The sequence below is a fragment of the Coturnix japonica genome, chromosome 19, assembly GCF_001577835.2.
Source record: "Coturnix japonica isolate 7356 chromosome 19, Coturnix japonica 2.1, whole genome shotgun sequence".
NCBI lineage: Eukaryota > Metazoa > Chordata > Aves > Galliformes > Phasianidae > Coturnix > Coturnix japonica.
In genome coordinates this window covers 4,285,840-4,304,900 of record NC_029534.1, presented here as the reverse complement: position 1 = coordinate 4,304,900, position 19,061 = coordinate 4,285,840, and the positions used below count along the sequence as shown (strand labels likewise).

Genomic DNA, 19,061 nt, shown 5'->3' with positions numbered 1-19,061 from the left:
GGAACGTGATGCAGTGCTGGAGTACCAAAAAACCCCCAGAGCCTCCTGAATTCAAGCCCACCCACCCATCAACCCCCTCTAACCCCCCCCTATCTACCCAAAGGAGCCGTATGGGAAGCAGCAGGGCCCATTCTGCTCACTCACCACGCACACACAAGGTCCGTCCTTGTTTCCAACGCTGCGCTGCTTCCAGCCGGTGCTGCTGCGGGACACGGGGGCGGGGGAAGCGGCTGCGGGACCGCAGTGCAGGCTGGACCGCGGTGAGCAGACATCACTGCAGTGCCTCCTCCGCGCCGTCCCGCGGTGATGGGCTGAGCCGAACCGAGCTGCAAGCTCGGCACTAATTAAACAGCCAACAGCGGGCCGGCCTCGTGCTGCCTGCTGCTGTCTTATCATAGCGCCTGGAGGTTCAGGTGGGAAAGCAGCGAGACAAAGGCCCTGCTGCTTTGTCATCGCAGGGTTCGCTGTTTTGGCTGCATCCACCCACCTCCTGCTGCTTGGCAGGGCAACAGGTGTGTAGCCGCACAGCAGCATCTCCGTACGCTCCTTCCCCACATCTTTGCAGGCTGAAAGCTGAGTCTTTGTTCCCCAAACCAAACACTGGAATCCTCAATGCAGAGAACAAGGGGTGACAGACACCCCACAGCTCTGCATCAGCCCATGGCAGCTCTGCTCCTTGAGCAGCCAAGCAGCACTGGGATGCCGGAGCCCCCACAACCTTCATTCACCCAAGGCCAACATTCAGTGCAGATGTGACTGCATTGAAAAGCAGCCTCCTGCTCTTACTGCCACCTCCATCACGCTGCTGCCACAGAACCAGCAACAAACCAGAGAGCAAAACTCACATCAATTAAAGCTGCTCGCTTTTGCTCGGTTAGTTTTAACCTGCGGCGGTTCCCAGGCGTGTTCACAGCTCAGTGAACACTGAAAGTGCTTCCATCTACTGATCCACTCCCTGCGGTTGCCTGGGGGCACAGAGGCAGCTTGGGGAAGCATGAGGAGCCCATAGACTCAAGTGGAACCATCCCATCCTATATCACAGCAGTGCTCTCTCCTCCTGGTGCCCATCACCCACCACAGGGTTGACAAGCACCACCCTCAGTGCAGCAAGATAGAACAGCCCTACCTGGCAACAAGAACTACCACATTTAGCATCTACACTGCACTTCACCACTGAAGAAAAAGGGGATGAGAAGACCATGCTGTGAGCTGAAGCCCCTCTGGGTACAGACATGAGGCTGGTGCCCCCCAGCATTGAAGCCACACAGCAGCCAAACAGGATGTCTATCATCAGAGCAACACCACCAGCATCACAGATTTCTGTGTGTTTCAGCCAAAAACCCAACAATGGTTTGAGTTTTTCACTGCAGCCCTGACACTGCCAGGAAACGTCTTTTCTAGACCCAGACCAGCTGGAAGGTTGGCTTCATTTATTTGGTACAGGATAGCGAAGACACAAACCTTTTGGATATAAGAGCTGCAAGCACTGTGCGCTCTGCACCTACTCCCTCTGGCTGAGATGATACTTTTGAAGGGCTGCGTTAAGCCATCGGGTACAGCTGCATCACTCTCCTGTCTGCAAGCCGCTGTTATTCATAACTGTATTCATTGTATTGATGTATTCATAAGGTTGCAAAGAGATACAGAAGAGCTCACTGTGTTCATGTTGCAAAAGATGGTGACAACCTCTCCAGGAGGGCAGAAACAGCGAGAAACAGCAAGATGCTGCACCCAGCAGCACACTACAGTCTATAGACAGTGCTATGACACTGCCCTGGTCTCTGGCTGCTCAGCCTGGCCCTGCCCAGGTCGGAATCGTCCCAAGAATTGCAGGTAAGTCTCCGTACAACCCACTACAGTCTATAGACAGTGCTATGACACCAGCCTGGTCTCTGGCTGCTCAGCCTGGCCCTGCCCAGGTCGGAATCGTCCCAAGAATTGCAGGTAAGCCTCCTTCTGCGGCGCAGCCACGGGGACAAAGTGCCCCCCAGGATGCGTGACGATCACGGGCTCCACAAAACACCTGGCCAGCTCCGTGCTGAGGTGAGCAGCGATGACAGCATCGGTATCACCCACAACGTGCATTGAGGGCAGGGCGATGGGCTGCCGGTAGAAGTGCTGGTGGGCCGGGGAACGGCTGGGGAAAGCGGCCACCAGGATGGCGAAGGTGACGGGGAACCGGGGATCCCCGCGGGCCCGTAGCGAGCACAACATGGCGGCCAGCGCTGCTCCCTGGCTGAAGCCCAGCAGCCCGTCGAACGGGCCTCGTTCCTCCATCGCCGTCGCCACGACCCGCAGCGATTCCTCCAGCCCCGCCGGTTCATCCGCCGCCTCCGAGGCCTCAAAGGAGCCGGGCCTTGAGAACCACCAGCCTCGAGGGGGGTCGTCGTTTGTTTCATCGTCGCAGCCGGGCACGAGGTGTGGAGCGTCGAGGGTGACGAGCTCAGCGTGGCCCCGTAGAGCCTTACGCAAGGCCCCGGTGCGCTGCCGGAAGCGCCGCTCGCTCTGCCGGTAGCCGTGAAGCGCCAGCAGCCGCAGCGGCCGCCCCTCCGCCATGGTGCCGGCCTTAGCCGGAAATAGGCCGCACTTCCGGCCGCCCTCCCCTTCCCTCCCGAAAGCTGCGCGCTGATTGGTTATCGCTGCACGCATAGAAAGGCTCGGGGTGGGGACAGTGCGCCGGAGCGCCCCCTTGCGGCGGGAGGTCGCGTAGCGGGGATGCGGCACCGACGGGGCAGCCGAGGAACCGCCGTGCGGTGGGGGGCAATGAGGGGCGGGACCCGCTTCTACCGGGCTACGGGGCTATATAGGAGGTGTTCAGCTCCACCTCTTTCCTTCCTGGTGCTGGCAGCAGCGATGCCCCTAATCCATGTGTCCCCAATGATGCTCACCCTGGGGTGGCCGTACCCATTCCAAGTCCCTACAAGTGGCATTGGGGCCATAGGGACCCTGCTCAGGACGTGGCTGTGTCCTCATGTGGGTGGGCACTGCGAGACCCCTCGGTGCCGTTCTTCAGGCTGCGGGTTGGTTTCTCCTGTAGGGACAGACATCAGGTAAGCAAAGATGGGGCCATGTGTGCCCCGACGGCCGGCACCGCTTTGTCTCTAGGGACAAAGCCACTGGGTGGCGCTTGTGGCACATGGCTCCGAGCACCGAGGGCACCCACACCCCCCAGGGCACACCTGAGCCGGCCGTGCTGCGTGGTTGGCCGTCCATGGCCCCAGGGATTGACTGGCATAGAAATCCATGGGGTACGGCTGCTGCCACTCAATGTCCCCAAGAGCCACCGCTGCCTGCAAGGAAGGGATAAGGGGATAAATGGTACATGCAGTGCTGGGAGGTGTCCCCCCCAAAGCACAATGGGGACTGCTCACCTCATAGGGGGTCAGCAGTGGTTTGCTGAAGGCCTCCCCCCAGTCGATGGAGAGCCGGGGACAGGCGATCTGCACCCACCTGCGAGGAGAACAGCGGGAATAAGACCCCCACAGTGAGGTGTGAGGACCCCCAGGGTGGCTCCGGGCACCCCCCATGAGGAGCTGCTCCCCTTCATCGTGCTGTGTCCCAGGACCAAGAAACACCACTTGGATCTGGGGGCACCCACGGAGGAGCCCTCCATGACAACAGCTCCGAACCACGTCAGGCCCAATGCCACGCTCCCAGCACAGCTTTGGGGCTTCCCATAGGGCTGGGAGCACTCACACATCCACGCTGTCAAAGAGCTGCAGTTTGCTGGGGAAGATCTCAGACAGCAGCACCCGCACAAAGGGCCGGCCCAGGGCACGCAGCCGCGACTCCAGGTGCTATGGGGAGAAAACCAGCACTGTGGGTCAGGGGCTCGCCAGCCCTACACTAACCCACAAAGCACTTTCCATCCAGGAGGCCATACAGAACCCAAAGCTCAGCCCTCGGTCCCCTTAGGGCCACGTCCATGGGGCACACACAGTGACAGGGCCGCAGCTCCAGCTCACAGCTTTCCCCAGCGCGTGCCTCAGCCTAATGAAGTAATTACTGCTCAATGACAACAATCTGTTCTCGTTAGTGGCTGCCAGCCTTGGGACGGCAGGGCCAAGGCTGTGGGAGGATGTGAGCAGCGTGGCCGTGACCTCAGAGCCACCATCTATTTTCCGTGCCCTATTGTGCCTATCACCCCCCTGAGCTGCCCCCCCTAAAGTTACTCCCAGGGTCTCTGCCCCACATCTCACTGCTGATCCCCCCCAGCATCAATGGCAGCACCTTAGCTGTGCTCCCCCTGCCCGCAGAGACAGTGAACCCAAGCAGGAGTTCATCCAATTAAAACCAAACCAGCGAATTAATTGCTGAGCTGCTCATCCAGGGGGGTCTCCATGGCTGGCCAGTGTTTAATGAGCCCTTGGCCAACCTCCCCCATCTGCTGCTAATTGCCCTGCCTGCACGGCTCGGGGCGGATCGATGGCAGCAAGGAAGGGCAGGCGCTGTCCTTGCCCCTTTCCCAGCCATGTCCTCAAGGTGAGGGCACCCCGCAGTACCTGTAGGATGGAGGGGGATCCCTGTCGCCCCAGGGTGCCCAGCAGCAGCCCCCAGCACTGGGCACGGGTGGCAGAACGGATGGCAGCTTGTCGGGCTTCACGCATGCGGTCATGGGCATAATGCTCCTGAGAGAAGACCTTGCTGTAGGGATCATACCTGTGGAGCAGACCCAAACTCAGCCACAAGCAGCCCCCAGCCCCACAGATGGCCCCCAAACTGCTCCGTGCCCTCCTTCATTAGCACTAATTAGCTCACAGGGCCCAGCTGATTCATCAGGAGGGCAGCAGGTCCTGGACCCGTGCTCCCATCGCAGCCCCCCATACTCAGCCCCTCCCCAATCCCGGCTCATCAATTATAAAGGAATCTTTGATTTGTTGCTTTGTTTGACGAGGAGAATTTTAATCAAATCCCACTCGGGTTTCGGCAGCTTCCCCAGCTCCATAAAGCTGACGAGCGCCTCCCGATCGTAACAAACGACCTACTAAGAAATTCAGATTTCACCAAATGGGCCCTGCCTTTCGCTCTTGATATTTCATCTGCTTTCAGCAGCCTCATCATCGCGCTTTATGGCCTCTGCCTGCAGCAGCCCGGGGAGTTTAATGGCTGCACCTCAAAGAGCTTTCACAGGTACTTGTCAAAATGTTTATATTCAGCCAGAGTAAATGGCTGGTGTTCATCGCATGGAGCGTGGCTCCCTCTGCCCTGCTGGGATGGGGGAGGAGTTGGTCCTACCTGTAGGCGGGTATCCCTGGGTTGGCGATCATGATGGACTCCAAATGGAAGCGGCCATCCCCCAAATAGCTGCGGGAAGAGAGGGAGAGCAGAGGGAGGTGGTGATGTGTTCCACAGCCAGCGTGCAGGGTGTGGAGGGATGGATGGATGGATGGATGGATGGACAGATGGACAACGGGATGGATGGACAGACAGATGGATGGACAAATGGACAAATCGATAGACAGATGGATGGATGGATGGACAAATGGATGGATGGACAGATGAACTACTGGACGGATGGACAGACGGATGGATGGACACATGAATGGACAAATGGACAAATGGATGGACAGATGGATGGATGGATGGACAGACAGATGGACGGACACGTGGATGGACAGATGGGCAGGTAGATGGGTGGACAAATGGATGGATGGGCAGGTAGATGGGTGGAGAAACAGATGGATGGATGGACAAACAGACAGACAGATGGGCAGATGGATGGATGGAGAGATGGACAGATGGACTGGCCAGATGGAGAGATGGACAGACGGCCACTTTTGGAGCAAAAATGGATGTGAAGCAGCAGGGCCAGCGCTCCGTCTCTACGGCTGGTTATAGACGTTGCTGCTTCCATTTCTAATCGGATTTCAAGTCAGCAATTACATTTCAAAGCCTTTCATTCAGCTGCCCTAATGGAGTGAGGGCTCAGAAAATGAATTCAGACGTAAAACTTGACTAGATTTTTGCCCTTAATTGGAGAATGACATTTTGGAAGATCAAAGCTAATTTGTCGGAAAAAGTTAGCCCCAGAGATGGGCTAAATAAGAAAATAACAACGCAAGGAGGATGCAGGTATGTCGGGTGTGAGCACTTAGGAGGGTTGTGGGTACCATACCATGGTTCCAATGGCAGCAGGATGGGTTTGTTCATGCCTGTGCCATGCCAGCTTGGTGGCCTTGGGGACAGCAGAAATGCAATGCCTTGCCCCCAGGTCCTAGTGCAGGGTAAAGCCACAGCCCCATCCCACCTGGCTGCCCCATGGCTGAGAACATAAAGGTGATGTTCCATCCCACCCCGGGTGGGTAAGATGGGGTTTAACACCCCCAAGGGTGGGGTCCTCGCATTTATTTATTCTGCAGCGCACTGTATTCACAGTACATTAAGCATTTCCATTACCTAAAATAATTAGGTGATAGGAAGCGAAGTGCTCCCTCTAATTTGCTGTCCTTAAATAAAATTAATGTTGCTGTGATGTTGGGCCCCGGCCATTTGTCTTTTCCAATTATCCACCCGCCCTTCCATCTATTATCTATTCTGATATACGACTCAATTATTTCCTCTGTGCTACGAGCAGACGCCAATCGGAGCAGCTTTAGGAGCCAGAGGGACCCAGCCCAGCCCACGTACACCCCAGGCAGGGCAGGGGAGGGACAGACAGTCCCATGTACCCATGAGTTTGGGGAGGGCATGGGGATGGGGTTGAGGATGGGGTCAGGATTGGAAATGGGGAAAGGACTCGGGATAGGGTAGGGATGGGGATGACACTGGGGATGGGTTTGGGGACAAGGTTGGGAATGAGGACAGGTATGGGGACAACGTTGGGAATGGGGAGAGGGCTGCGGATGGTGTTGGGGATGATGATGGGGTTGAGGAAGGGGACATGACTGTGGATGGGTTTGAGGATAGAGACAGACTTGAGGATGGGGATGAGATTGGATATGGAGCCTGGCTTTCTGCCCTGCCATGAACTGCAGGGTCTTTGGGGACAGCAGGTACTTACATAATGGCATCGGTGTCCTGTGTGAGCCGGGGTGATGTGCAGCCCAGTATCTCACCGGGGGACAGTGGCTTGCACTGGGGCACACACACCTTGTACTGTGATTGCAGCTCCTGTGAGGCTGCCTGCAGAGACATGGGGTCAGCCAGAGAGCCAGGGTACAGAGCCCAAACCTGAACAAGTCTGGTGGTGCTCACAGTGCTGGGGACCCTCGGGGCACCCCAACCTGGAGAACCACAGGGTGCCTCAGTTCACAAGGTAACGGCCCCATGGAGCAGAGATGCTCTGCAACACTCAAACAACATATCAATTAGAAGAGAAAGGAAAACACTTAACGCTCCACCAGCCTCGTGTTTGGATAGACATGGCTCAAGAGGCTCATTCATCTCCACTCAGGAGCAGACAGACAGACAGACAGAGCTGCTGGAGCTTCCTCCAGCACCACAGTGAAATACCACGCGCTCCTCTGCCTGCCCTGACATTTACTAAGCAGCTCCCAGGGGATCTGGGGGGCGGTGCTGCTGTGAAACATTGATCAGAGTTATCACAAAGCTCTCCATCAACGCAATTGTGGCTGCTCACCTGCACTGCTGCCACAAACTGGATGGTGCTGACCAGGGCCAGGGAAGAGCCTGCAGTGAAGTTGAAGCGGATGGTGTCGAGGAAATGGGATGTGTCAATCTTGATGTCCACAAAGACGTAGAGCATCTTCAGCCCACGTGTGGCATCGATGGGGACTGCCAAGAGAAAGGGTGTGATGGTGACTTTGGGGGGGTTCACCTTGTGCCCCATAGCCTGGTGTGGGGCAGGTGGGGGTCTGTTCACTCCAGGCAGGGGGTGCAGATGGAGCACCCATTCATTTCTCTCTGGATAATGGCAGCCCCGGGGCGGGGATCAATGAACACAAATCTAATTACCCCCGGTGCTAAGAAGCCTGTGTCACCACGATTAAGTGAATAATTAAAGTACACAGAGTCCACATCGATCCACAGCTCCGCATTCACTTCCCATTTTGGTGCGCTTCGCCTGAGCACAATTAAGTGCAAATTACTCCCTCCTGTGGGGCTGGGAGGGATGGGGACGGTGGCTCTGGGGTGACAGCCCCTAAAGTACCATTGAGGATCCCATAAGGATAGCTGCGCTGAGCCAGTGCCAGGGTGGGCAGCCCAAAAGGTGCCCCTTGGGGTGCTTAATTCACAATGTGGTTTTGGGGTACAGATCTCAACCAGGAGGTCAGTATTTCACAATGAGCCCTGAGTGATCCCACAAACCCCATAAATGTCCCTAGAGCCTCTGCCCAGGCTCAGAGGGGCTGCAGGGTGCTGGGAAGACCGAGGCTACTACCCAGCACAGCAATTCCGCCGATCCACCTTAAAACCCAGAGTGTCTTATTGTTATTTTTGGGCTGATTCCATCCTGGGTGGACTTCAAAGTTAGCAGCATCTGGGACAGCAGCACAGTTTCTATGGCAACCGGATCCAGAGTACCGTCCGCCTGGGGAGCACACAGCCTCCTCCTCCCTTCCCCTTCCAGCCAGCGCAAAGCCTCGTCCCCATTGTCCCCTATTGTCCCTATTGTCCCTATTGTCCCTGTCCCCACCGGTAGCTCCCAGGCACTGAGGCTGTGTGCTCTGCTGATGTCAGGCTCAGGGCTGTGATTTCGGCAATGCCACAGCCAAGCAGGCACTGCAGTGCTGTGATAGGGACGCACTCCGCATGCACTGCTGCTCCCTAAATCCTACCCAAAGGCAGCGACCCAACCAGCCCAGCCCTACCCAGTTCCCTCTTTGGAAAGGGCAAACAGCACTCAGTGCCACGGCCCCAAGCTGGCACTGAGTGTAAGCACTGGCATAGTGCTAGCAATCCCCAGTGCCATCACATGCCCCAGAACCCAATATCACCTACTTAGGCAGCTGTGTCCATAGTGCACCAAGAAGTCAGCACCCAGAGCCTTCGCCGTGAAGTCATCCACGCAGCACGCGCCGTAGGTCACGTCACCCATCACCACCGCCTCAGCATCCGTAAACCTGCAGGAGGGACAACAGTGAAGGTGGCATCGGGGTGGCACCATCATGGCACACGTCCTCCCTGCCCTCTGCCGGTGTCCCCAGCCCTGCTGTGTCCCTGCTGGCACGTACAAAGGGGGGACCCCTCGGCACGCAGCGGGGAGGACGAGCACTGGCCACTCTCCGAGATGTCAACATGATTAAAGTGGAGAGCGCTAATCCGCCTCTTCAATTGGGTAAAGCTGTTTGCAATTCAGCGGATTATCCGCTCATCAAATAATACGCTGCCAGTTTCCTAATGCAGAGGCATGGAGAGACCCAGCACAGGGACCAGGAGCCATCCCGAGCAGTGCCAACCCCATAGCAGAGGCCATTCCCCCATACCCAGGGCAATGCTGCTGCCCTCCAGCCCATGCCTGGCTGGCACTTGGATAGGGACAGCACAAAGCATCCCCTGGTACCCATACCTGGTGCAGCCATTGAGCCCCCAAGCAGTGCACGCTGCCGTTGAAAGATAAAGCCCCACCGTGTGATTTAAACATGCCACCTTCACTGGTGGTTTATTGCACCATTTTGGGGGATTATTAGCTTGGCTGCGTTCCCGTGGTGTTTTAATTAAGAAAGCAGGTATAGCAGCAACAAAGCCCCACGCCTGAAGGGGCTGCTTCAACCAGATGCTGATGCCTTATTTACACTAAGGCTGTGCCACGGGCCAGGCTGGAAGACCCTTCTGACAAGATGGTGGCTGTGCTGCCATTGGGGTCCAGATGCCAGCACGGTCCCAGTGGCACCAATGTAGGGTTTGGGGATGGCAGAGGCGTCACCCCCTGCTGGCAATGGCTGAGGGCCAGGGTCCCCCTCCCTGAGCGCTGTGCAGGGAGTGTTACGTTGGTGGCAAGAATAGAAGTGGTGGGCAGATCTGGGCAGATGGCAGAAGGTGGAGGAATGGCGGAGCGTGTGGAATATTAACAGCTCCGACCCAGCGGCAGAGCCCAGGGAAGGGGACAGGGCAGGCAGTGCCCCCAGCATGGGGATAAAGCTGCCATCATCCTCGTGTCCTGAACAAAGCAGACATCCCATGGGTAGAGGATGCGTTGGGGACAGCGGGAGGATGGGTGTCAGTACCCAAAGCTACGGCCCCAATGGCACAGATGGGCACACGGCCACCACACTGCCCATATGGCAGTGCCACGGGGCTGCTGAATGATCCAGAAGGCTCTTTCCCCACCCTCTGATTCCCCCCCAGCCCCCTTCTCTAATGAGAGGTGATGAGATGAACGTGAATCAGACTCCACACATCTCAGCAAAAGTGGAAAATTATTCAGCTCCTTAAGATTCAGGACGGGGAGGTCTGACTCAGAGCAGCAGCCAGCGCCGCTTAATTTTTTATAGATTAAAATGTATGCAAATTGGCCCAAACCCCAGAGAAAGTCCCTGGGGGTGAAGAGCAAGAAAGTGAAATAGCAACGGTGGAGGGAAGGGATGGCAGAGGGGCACTGTGCCTCCACCCATGGCACATGGCTGTATGGGGATGGGGCTGAGCTGCCCCACCTCATACCATACTCCAGCCATGGGGATGGGACAGGGGACATGGGACAAGGACACTGTAGGATGATGGCAGCAGGCTCCCCGTGGTGATGTGGGGACAGCACATGCTGGGGTCACCCACACTGGATGGGCTATGATGGAGCAGCCATAATCTCCTGAGACAAATCAAAGCGGAGCGCGGGGGCCTCCCCTTGATGTTTTAATCAGTTCGGCGTCGCCGGAGCCTTTCATCAAACTACAGAGGAAGGAAATGTCAATTAGCATCCACCTGCCCACGACACGGGATGCTGCACTGCAATGGGACACAGTCCTCGCCATGCTCTGTGTCCCCACTGCCCGGTGGGCACATCGGGATGTGGTGACAGGGCTGTCCCCACCGGGCTGCGAGCTATTCGTTCCCACTGGGAGCTCATGAATATTGAAGACAAGGGGAGGTTATTCATCTTTTCCATCCCGCAAAACCCGTTCATTCTGAAAAACAGCCCGGCCTTAGCGTTTTCCTCATCTCCCCTAATTCATTATCTCCTCCTTTAAACAGATGGCTCCCGAAATCCCATTTATAAAGTGCCACGCTCAGCACTGGCAGAGGGCTGGGACCCCCAGCACTGCTCTGTCACAGCATGGGGAGCAAGTGACACAACCCAGTGACAAACATGGGGACCCCATCCCCTTGCCAGCACCCCCAACCCCCAGCCTCACTCCTGCTTTATTTTTCCCAGCAAAACCTTCCAGCCCCAGATCCCTGAGAAGGATTGAATGAGACCAAGCTTAAAGCCCCCAATCCCAACCAACAGCACCATGAGAGCCCATGTCCTTTTGGGATGGGGACATGGAACTCTTCGCTCGACCCCAACCTTCCACTCCTCTAGAAGCATCGAGCGCAGCCCCAACATAGAACAATGCGATTAATTAGCAGAGAAGCCCGTCGCCGAGCCCCATTACCAGGTTCCCAACTTCATTAGCACAGGGAAGCTGCACATAATTAAAATAATGAGTTTGCAATTTTACTGCAAGCGGCTCTGGAAGAGCACTGCTGCAGCTGGGCAATTACTGCCTGCGTGCAGCGCGGGGACCCGCAGAGCACTTGCAAGTGGGTCAGGATGGGGAGGTGGCAACAGGGACAGGGTTCCCATCCAACATGAGGATGCAGGGCACTGTGACCCCATTATTGGCCTTTGGTGCATCCCAGCTCTGTGCCTTGCTGGCCTTGGGGCTGGAAAAACCCCAAAAGACAAAGCAATGGTGCAGAGAACAGCGGTGACCAAGCCACCATGACTGTCCCATGCCCTTCTGGTGCCCATTCCCTTGGTGAGCAGCTTCCCTGTGGATGGGGATGGGGTTGCCAGCTCCCCAGGCTCTTCAGGGACACAAGGACATAGGACATGGACACAAGGACAAAGATGCCATAGCAGGATGGCATTGGGATGTTCTGACCCCGGGAGGTAGCAGCCCTTTGCCCCTTTAACCCCACATTGTCACCACCCCAAATGAGCTGTTCACCATCTCCACTGAAGTGAGAACTTCATTCTCCCTAATGATGCTGTTGTGTGCTTAATGAGGGTGATTAAATCCCCCCTGCGCATCTCCAAGGACGAAGGGGAGCAGCGAGGGCAGCAAGAGCTGAATCCTGCACCCCAAGAAGGGTCCTTTAGGGCTGACAGCACAGCAGCTTGGCCAAGGGACGTGGTGTCCCCACAGTGCTGCCCAAAGGGAGGGGACAGCACAAGGTACCTTGGCCCCCCCATCCTTTGCTAACAAGGCCACGAACTCCAAGGCAGGGAAGGGGCAGAGCGGTGCCACCAGCACATCTCTGACTCCATCACCTCCCCTATTAGCAGGAGACAGGGGGGATTAGCAGCTGTGCAGCCTGACAGCTGATTTTATTAACAAGGAATCAAGAGCCCAGCTGAGCCGCCCGCCGTACACGGAGCGAGGAGGGGGGTCCGCTCCCAACCCCCCCCAACACATGGAGCTGGTGGGCTGAGGGCTGCCCCCCGATCCCGAGCTGTTGTCCAGGCTTTCCCCCACGCTGCCACCCCCTCACCGGCACGAGCTCCCCTCCATCGAATTACATCAGCCACCAGAAACGGAGCCAATTTGGATGCTGCCTGGAGAGCGTCGTGATGCGGCTCCAACAGCGCACGGCCCTGCCAGCTCAACAGCCCGCGGGCGGTAGTGAGACCCCCACCTCAATGGGGGCTGCGGACCCCCACCCCCATCCACACGCCATGATAATGACAAACCTATTAGTGCTAATTAACAAGGCTTCACACCGGTCAATGCTGTCAGCGTCTCTGTTTGAAAGGCTCTGTGTAAAGTGCCCGGTGCTTTTCTATGATGCTCCCGTGACACCTTCATCCCCGCTCTCAGCCAACATGATGCTGGGATGCACAGGGACCAGGACTCCAACCCTGCTCTTGTCCTCACCATCTGGGGCTCCAATCATCAGCCCCCTGCCCTTGACCCCGCAATTTGCAGTGGGGCAGACAAGACCTTGGCCAGTACCAGGTGCCCATTCTCACTCTCATCCCAACGCCAGGGGATGCTTTATCCAAAGCAAGAAGGTAGAAATACCCCAGGAGAGCACACACAGCTCTGGCTACAGAACATGGGACGTGTCACCCTGAGGTTGGTGGCAGCGTGACTCTGTCCCCATTGGGGCTGCACAGATTTCCATCATGTCATTTCCCCCCACACCAGAGCACCTGACTCCAACTGGAACACAGATGTCACCCAGTGCCCCCATCTTAGGGACAGACCTTGGGGTGCCCCCGGTCAGGGTGCCATCACAGCTGGCAGTGAGGGTGAGGCCGGTGGGGCTGCAGCAGCTCGGGGAAGTGGGGCTTAAGGTTTCATTCAGATGAAAGAGCCCCTTAATCCGCTGCCTTTGAAGTCAGAGACATGAAAGCGGCTGGGTGCCAAAGCCGGGGAGAGGAGGCAGTGCTGCTTAAAGGGACAGACCCACGCGGAGCCACCTGCACTCCGCACCCACCCCCTGCATCCTCCCACCCCTATTGAAGGGATGGGGCAGGTGACAAAGCTGGGGCATGTGCCAAACCCCTGTTGTCACCTCCCTGTGAGCCTCCTCACACAAGGTGACAAGGTGCTAACAGGTGCTGTGACCCCACTGATGGTAACACTGAGGTCACAGCTCCAGGGGACACATCACTGTCACCCCAACAGCAGGAATGTGTGACAGGGACCGCAGGTGCTGGGGACGTGGTGTGGCCACGTTGTCCCTATCCCCATGGCACAGATGGTGCTGCATTAAGGTGGGAGCCACCCCCCCAACCCCAACATGGGGTCAGGATGGATCTTACCTCTCAATGATATCTGCGATGGTGCAGGCAAACATGAGCAGCCCCTCCGGCATCTGCAGGGCCACTGGGAAGAGAAAGGCTGTGATTAATGGGGGATGCTCCTAATTGGGGCTCACCCCATAGCACACCCAATTGATTCATCCCTCCCCAAGGCTGAAATTGGGCACTGTGGCCTCGAAAAGCAGCAGCACAGCACAGATCTCACCCTCTGCCGCTCGCACCCGCCCCATGCGAACGCATTTAATCCCTTTCTGAACCCGCCGACACTCCTTGTCTCTCCCACTTCCCTCTGTAATGAGTTCTGGGTTTTAATTAAGCGCTGCACAGGAAGAGGTACTTTCTTCTGTTTATTTTAAACCTGCTCCTAATAATGTAAACGTGTGCCCCTGCTTCTCCAGCTACAAGAAAGAGTGGATAATCATCGCCTTTTCAGCTCTGCACCATTCATAATTCCACAGCCCTCTGTCATATCCCCCTTCGTTCGTCTCTTTCCCAGCAAAAAAGAACTAAATCTATTTAATCTCCCATTGTACAGAGCTGTTCCAAACCTTTCATCGTCCTTCGCTGCCCTTCCCCTCGCTGCTGCTCACCCACTTTGGAGGTGCCAGCACAGCTCCGTGTATTCACAGTGGGATGACGCCTCTTAGCCCCACTGTCCCCATCTGGGGCTGCCTTTACCCAATGGCACTGGGGGCCAAACACACACCTGGCTGCCATCCCGAACCCATCCCAGTGCTGACAGCAACGACGCCATAGAGTCATTCAGGCTGGAAAACCTCCCAGACCCCCAACCCCCACCCACCCCCACTGTGCCCACTGACCACATCCCCAGTACCCCCAGCCCCACCATGTCCCCTCCCCACTGCTCACCTCTTTTGGCTCCCGCTTGCCGGATCCGCCAGATGGTTTTGGGGATCTCAAAGTTGTAGTTGGAGGGCAGAGCTCCCACTGCCTCCTGCAGCTCCGCATTGTTCAGCAGCTCCTCGGGGACCTGGCGGGCTGTGCGACGTGGGGCTCGGCCTGAGGATACAATGGGAGTCAAGGGGGGGAGGGAGCAATGGGGCACCAGGTCCTTGGGGCCATAGGAACACTGTGTCACTAAGGCCATGCAGACATCACACAGGGCACTGTGACCCAGTAACCATGGGGACAGTGTGTTCTAAGAGCACGGGGACACCACATCCCATGAGACCACCTTCCTAGGGATGGATTGCAGCCTCCCTCACCCAACATGGGCCAGCAATGCTATTTTTGGGGGCAAAAAACCACCTTTTATGCCCAGAAAGCACCATTATATCTCAGAGCACTGTGTCTATAAGACAATAAGAATAGGGCCAAGGGGAGTCCCTGTCCCACCCGTGGGGATGGGGCCGAGGCACACTCAGCCCCCCCCACCCCCAGGGGCGCTGTTTTCCCTTTACTGTTGGGGAGGGGAGATAGAACCATCCCCACACCCGCTGCTCACACCCCTCCCACCATCGGGGCGCTCAGCACCGTCCTCCCCCACAGCCATCGGGGGGGGCTGCGCTCCGTTATTCATCGCCGCCCCGTCGAACATCGTCCTTAGACGCCGTCATCCAACGAGCCCACGGCACAGCCGGGACGAGCACAGCCGGGATGGGCACAGCCCCCACCGCCTTCCCCCGCCCTGTGTTCCCCGGTACCGCCCCGGTTCTCCCTCCGGTTCCCACCTGCTCCGTTAACGGAGGGCAAAAGGGCCGCGGTACCGGAACGCTGCGGTGCGGCCATGGCGTGGGGCCACGTGGGGGCGGGCAGGCAGCGTTAGCCGAGCACCGAGCGGGTGGGGCGCTTAGACCAGAGCAATAGATGGCCGAGAGAGAGAGAAAGAGATGGAGAGCGGAGCGGACCGCCCCGACGGGACGGGCGGGATGGGGCGGGATGGGTGTTGGGGCTGGGAGAGGAGGCTCAGCACGATGGACGAGCACTGCTGTGCCGGTGTGGGGCTGTGCGTTGGGATGTGCTCGGCTTTGGGCTGTCGGGTTCGCCCCAAGACGGACCGTGGTGATTCTGGGCTGTGCATCCCATGCTGAGCTCCCGGTGCTGAGTGCGGGAGCCGCTCGCAGCTCCGTGGTGTGGGTGCCATGGGGTCCCCCTCTCTCCTCTAGTATACAAGTGCCTGAGAGTCGGGGGACCCCTGAGGGCCGCAGGGGAGCGGAGTGATGGTGGTGACACCCGAGGGGTAGAGGTGCAGGCAGTGGGATAACGTGGGATAACGGGATCTGCTGTGGGGATGGAGGGAGCCCCAGTGGGCTGAGAGGATCCCCGGGGGCAGTAAAGTGCCGTGGGGACATCGGGATCCCGGACTGGGGACCCGATGGGGTGACGGAGGCAGCGGGAAGCAGAGGGCACAGCGGGGAATCGAGGGACAAAGAGCGGGGAAGGAGAGGGTGGAGCGACAGCGCTGGGCGGAGGGGCAACGGGAACTGAGGGGACAGAGGAAACGCGGGTGGGGCAATAGAAATAGCAGAGCACTCGCTCTGCGTCCGCTCCCACGCTGGGACATCCTGTGTTCCGATAGGGGCAGAGGGGATGATGAGGAGATGCTTCGGGACTCAGCGGGGATACGATGTGCCGCCCGGCGGGGAGGTGGGAACCGCGATGCGGAGCGGTGCCAGCAGCTCCCTGAGGCCAACAGAGCCCCGATGGGGCGGGGGGGGGCACCGGGAGGCGGTGCGGGGAAACGGAGCAGCGGCACTTTCACGAAGTGTCCACGGGAGGCGGGAGAGGCGGCGGCAGAGGAGGAGGAGGAGGAGGAGGAGGAGGAAGGGGGGGCCCGGCCGGGCTCGCCCAGCCCAGCCCAACCCAGCCCGCCCCGTCGCTGCCCCGCCCCGCCCTGCCCAGCCCTGCCCGCCGCTGCAGGCACCGCCGCACCGGCCCCGGGCTCCCCTTCTTTATAGGCTCTGCCCGAGGGGGTGGGGGGCGGCGGCGGCCCCAGCCCCGAGGGGGCGGCTCCCCCCTAAAAGCCGGCGGCGGGACGCGCGGCGGGCAGAGGCGCGGCCGGTGCTCCCGGTGGGGCTCCGCGGGGCGGGCGCTCCCGGTGCCGCTGCGGCTCTGCCCGCCATGCCCCCGCGGGGGCCGCTCGTTCGGGCTCCGCGCTCCCGGTGCAGCCGCCGCTGCCGCCGCCACCACCGCCGCCACCACCGCCGTTCCTTACCGCCGCCGCTCTGAGCGCCGCCGCCGCTCTCCGCCGTTACCGCCGCGCCGGGAGACCGCGCCCCGCACCGGCACCACGATGCTCCGCCAAGGTGAGCGCCGCAACGGGAGGGCAGCGGGTACCGGGGACAGCGGGCAAAGCGGGGGATCCGGTACCGGCTCCGAAGTTTGCCTGTCGCCGAAGTTGGGGCCGCTCCGCCGGGCGCTCCCCCCGCAACCAACCGCTACCGGAGCCGCCGCCGGGGTGCGGGTACCAGCGATCCCCGGGGAACGGAACCGGGAACCGGGAACCGGGGGGGGGGGGGGGGGGGATCGGCGGACGCACGGCGGGTCCCGAGACGACGGTGCCCGGTGGCCGAAGGAAGGCAGACTCTGATTTCAGCTCCGCGCGGCCGCTCGGGGTTCGGTGGGGGAAGTTGGGGCGCGTTGTTCTTGTTGTCCCCCACCCCCCACTCCCCTCCCGTCGACCCGAAGAGATTCGCTCCGCCGTGACATCACGCTATTTCCATGGCAACCGCCTGGGACATCATAGGGATGATTTTTGACATCACAGCCTGGGAGATGCCGACCCCTCCGGTGGGGGTGCGGGAGGGGTCCGCTCCTCCGGTACCGCTGTGCCGGGGGAGGTGCTGGGGAGGGAGTAGGGGGGCAGCACTGCCATACAGTGGGACCCCCCCGGACACTCATCCCGCCCCTCAGAAGGGGCACAGTATCGACCCCAGCCCACGGACCACCACATGCCGCTCCAGCGATGCTCCGGCACGGGAACGCGCGGTACTGGAGGATGCGGGCGCTGTGCCCACTGCTCCACGCATCCTTGTGCCGGGGCACCGAGCCCCGCTGCCACCCCAGGGATGCCGTTCCCCGCGGGGTTAATGTCACCTTGCGGCTGCGGGGCCTCGAGCTCTGAGCCTCTTCACTCCATCTCCCGCGTCGGCTTTGTTCGGTGTATTAACCCAAGCGGGCTGGGCTCGATCCCAAATCCCCGTGCATCCCGCTCGGAGAAACCATCACTTCCCGACCCCATTTCCCAGCACCGAGGGGTGGAGGCAAAGCAGGAACTGAGCTGGGCGAGTGGAGCTGGAGGTGGTTGCGTCCCACTAGGGGTTGCAACCCGCTTAAGGTCGGGATCTACGGCTTTTGGTTTCTGGAGCAAGAAAAACAAAATGCAAATGAACAGCCCCTGGGCTCATACAAAACCTATCCTTAAAGTTTTTGTCTTGTTAAGCAAGGAAATAGAGTGCCAAATAGGCTTTGTTAAGTGGCAGTCTAATTAATAATTTAAAATCTTGTAGCTGTCTTTCATTAGAATTTATCTGTACATCAACCACAAAATCAGTCAAACACACTCATTTATAAGTTAATGCCGGTACTGAATAATTCAACAGGCAGTTAGGGGAGGGCCTCCGTCCTACCCGGAGCCTCTCCCTTCCCTCCTCACTACGGCCCAAAGGCTCTGGGTGGGGGTCCCGGACCCTGCAGCCACCCCAAGGGAGGGGGCACCGTGGGGACAAGGGTACAGCAGCCACCAGAGATGGGGACGCATTGGGGTCACTCTGTGTTTCGGTGTGTTGGAGGATCTGGTTGGTTTGAGCAGTGCAGGTGGTGATGCTGGTGTTGTCTCTGCTGTTCCCATCCTGCTGCCAGGCTGGGGAATGTGCTTTGGGGTTGTATGTGCCATCCCCATGTCCCTGGAGGGAAGAAGATCTGTGTGTCTGCTCCCCCCCCCCTTTGCCTCCTCCTGCCTTTTTGGGGGTCTCTCTGGTGTCCCGTGGCAGGATGCAGCCCCTTGGGCACGGTGCAAGGCATCACCACCAGTGGGGTTTGGGGTGATTTGGGACACTAGGACCTTATGGGTGAGAGCATGGAGCATTGTGCTAAACCTGAGCGAGGGTGGCAGCGGGGACAGCATCCTGCCAGAGGTGGCAACCACCAGGAGTGCAAAAATCAGAGGTGCAAGAGGAGATTTCCAGGTCAAGGATGCTACCAAGGTCATGGCTGGCCATATCTTGGCATG

The 19,061-nt window shown here is 58.7% G+C and overlaps 3 protein-coding genes across 5 annotated transcripts in view; 1 reads left to right on the top strand and 2 right to left on the bottom strand.

Moving 5' to 3' along the window:
• Positions 1–1,413: 1,413 nt before the first annotated feature.
• OVCA2 (OVCA2 serine hydrolase domain containing) lies at positions 1,414–2,716 on the bottom strand. Of its 2 annotated transcripts, XM_015880976.1 has the most exons (2): positions 1,886–2,716; positions 1,414–1,774 (listed from the first exon to the last, which is right to left on the bottom strand). In XM_015880976.1, the coding sequence occupies exons 1-2, from the start codon at positions 2,647–2,649 to the stop codon at positions 1,762–1,764; spliced, it is 777 nt and encodes a 258-aa protein (XP_015736462.1). In that variant the 5' UTR covers positions 2,650–2,716; the 3' UTR covers positions 1,414–1,761. The 2 variants fall into 2 exon arrangements, with proteins under 2 accessions (XP_015736462.1, XP_015736461.1); XM_015880975.1 differs by having other exon boundaries at positions 1,414–2,716.
• Positions 2,717–2,914: 198 nt separating this feature from the next.
• DPH1 (diphthamide biosynthesis 1) lies at positions 2,915–15,691 on the bottom strand. 2 transcript variants are annotated; one of them, XM_015880974.1, is made up of 12 exons: positions 15,562–15,691; positions 14,741–14,890; positions 13,871–13,934; positions 8,902–9,023; positions 7,580–7,734; positions 7,001–7,122; positions 5,236–5,304; positions 4,503–4,659; positions 3,697–3,797; positions 3,372–3,450; positions 3,180–3,290; positions 2,915–3,031 (listed from the first exon to the last, which is right to left on the bottom strand). In XM_015880974.1, the coding sequence occupies exons 1-12, from the start codon at positions 15,617–15,619 to the stop codon at positions 2,951–2,953; spliced, it is 1,269 nt and encodes a 422-aa protein (XP_015736460.1). In that variant the 5' UTR covers positions 15,620–15,691; the 3' UTR covers positions 2,915–2,950. The 2 variants fall into 2 exon arrangements, with proteins under 2 accessions (XP_015736460.1, XP_032304303.1); XM_032448412.1 differs by having other exon boundaries at positions 3,180–3,450.
• A 1,044-nt stretch (positions 15,692–16,735) lies between these two features.
• The window catches only part of RTN4RL1 (reticulon 4 receptor like 1), a 28,184-nt gene continuing 25,858 nt past the window's right edge, over positions 16,736–19,061 (top strand). The window contains exon 1 of the mRNA XM_015880997.2: positions 16,736–17,136. Coding sequence (XP_015736483.1) covers positions 17,124–17,136 — 13 coding nt within the window. The 5' untranslated portion in view covers positions 16,736–17,123. The remainder of the gene's footprint in view (positions 17,137–19,061) is intronic.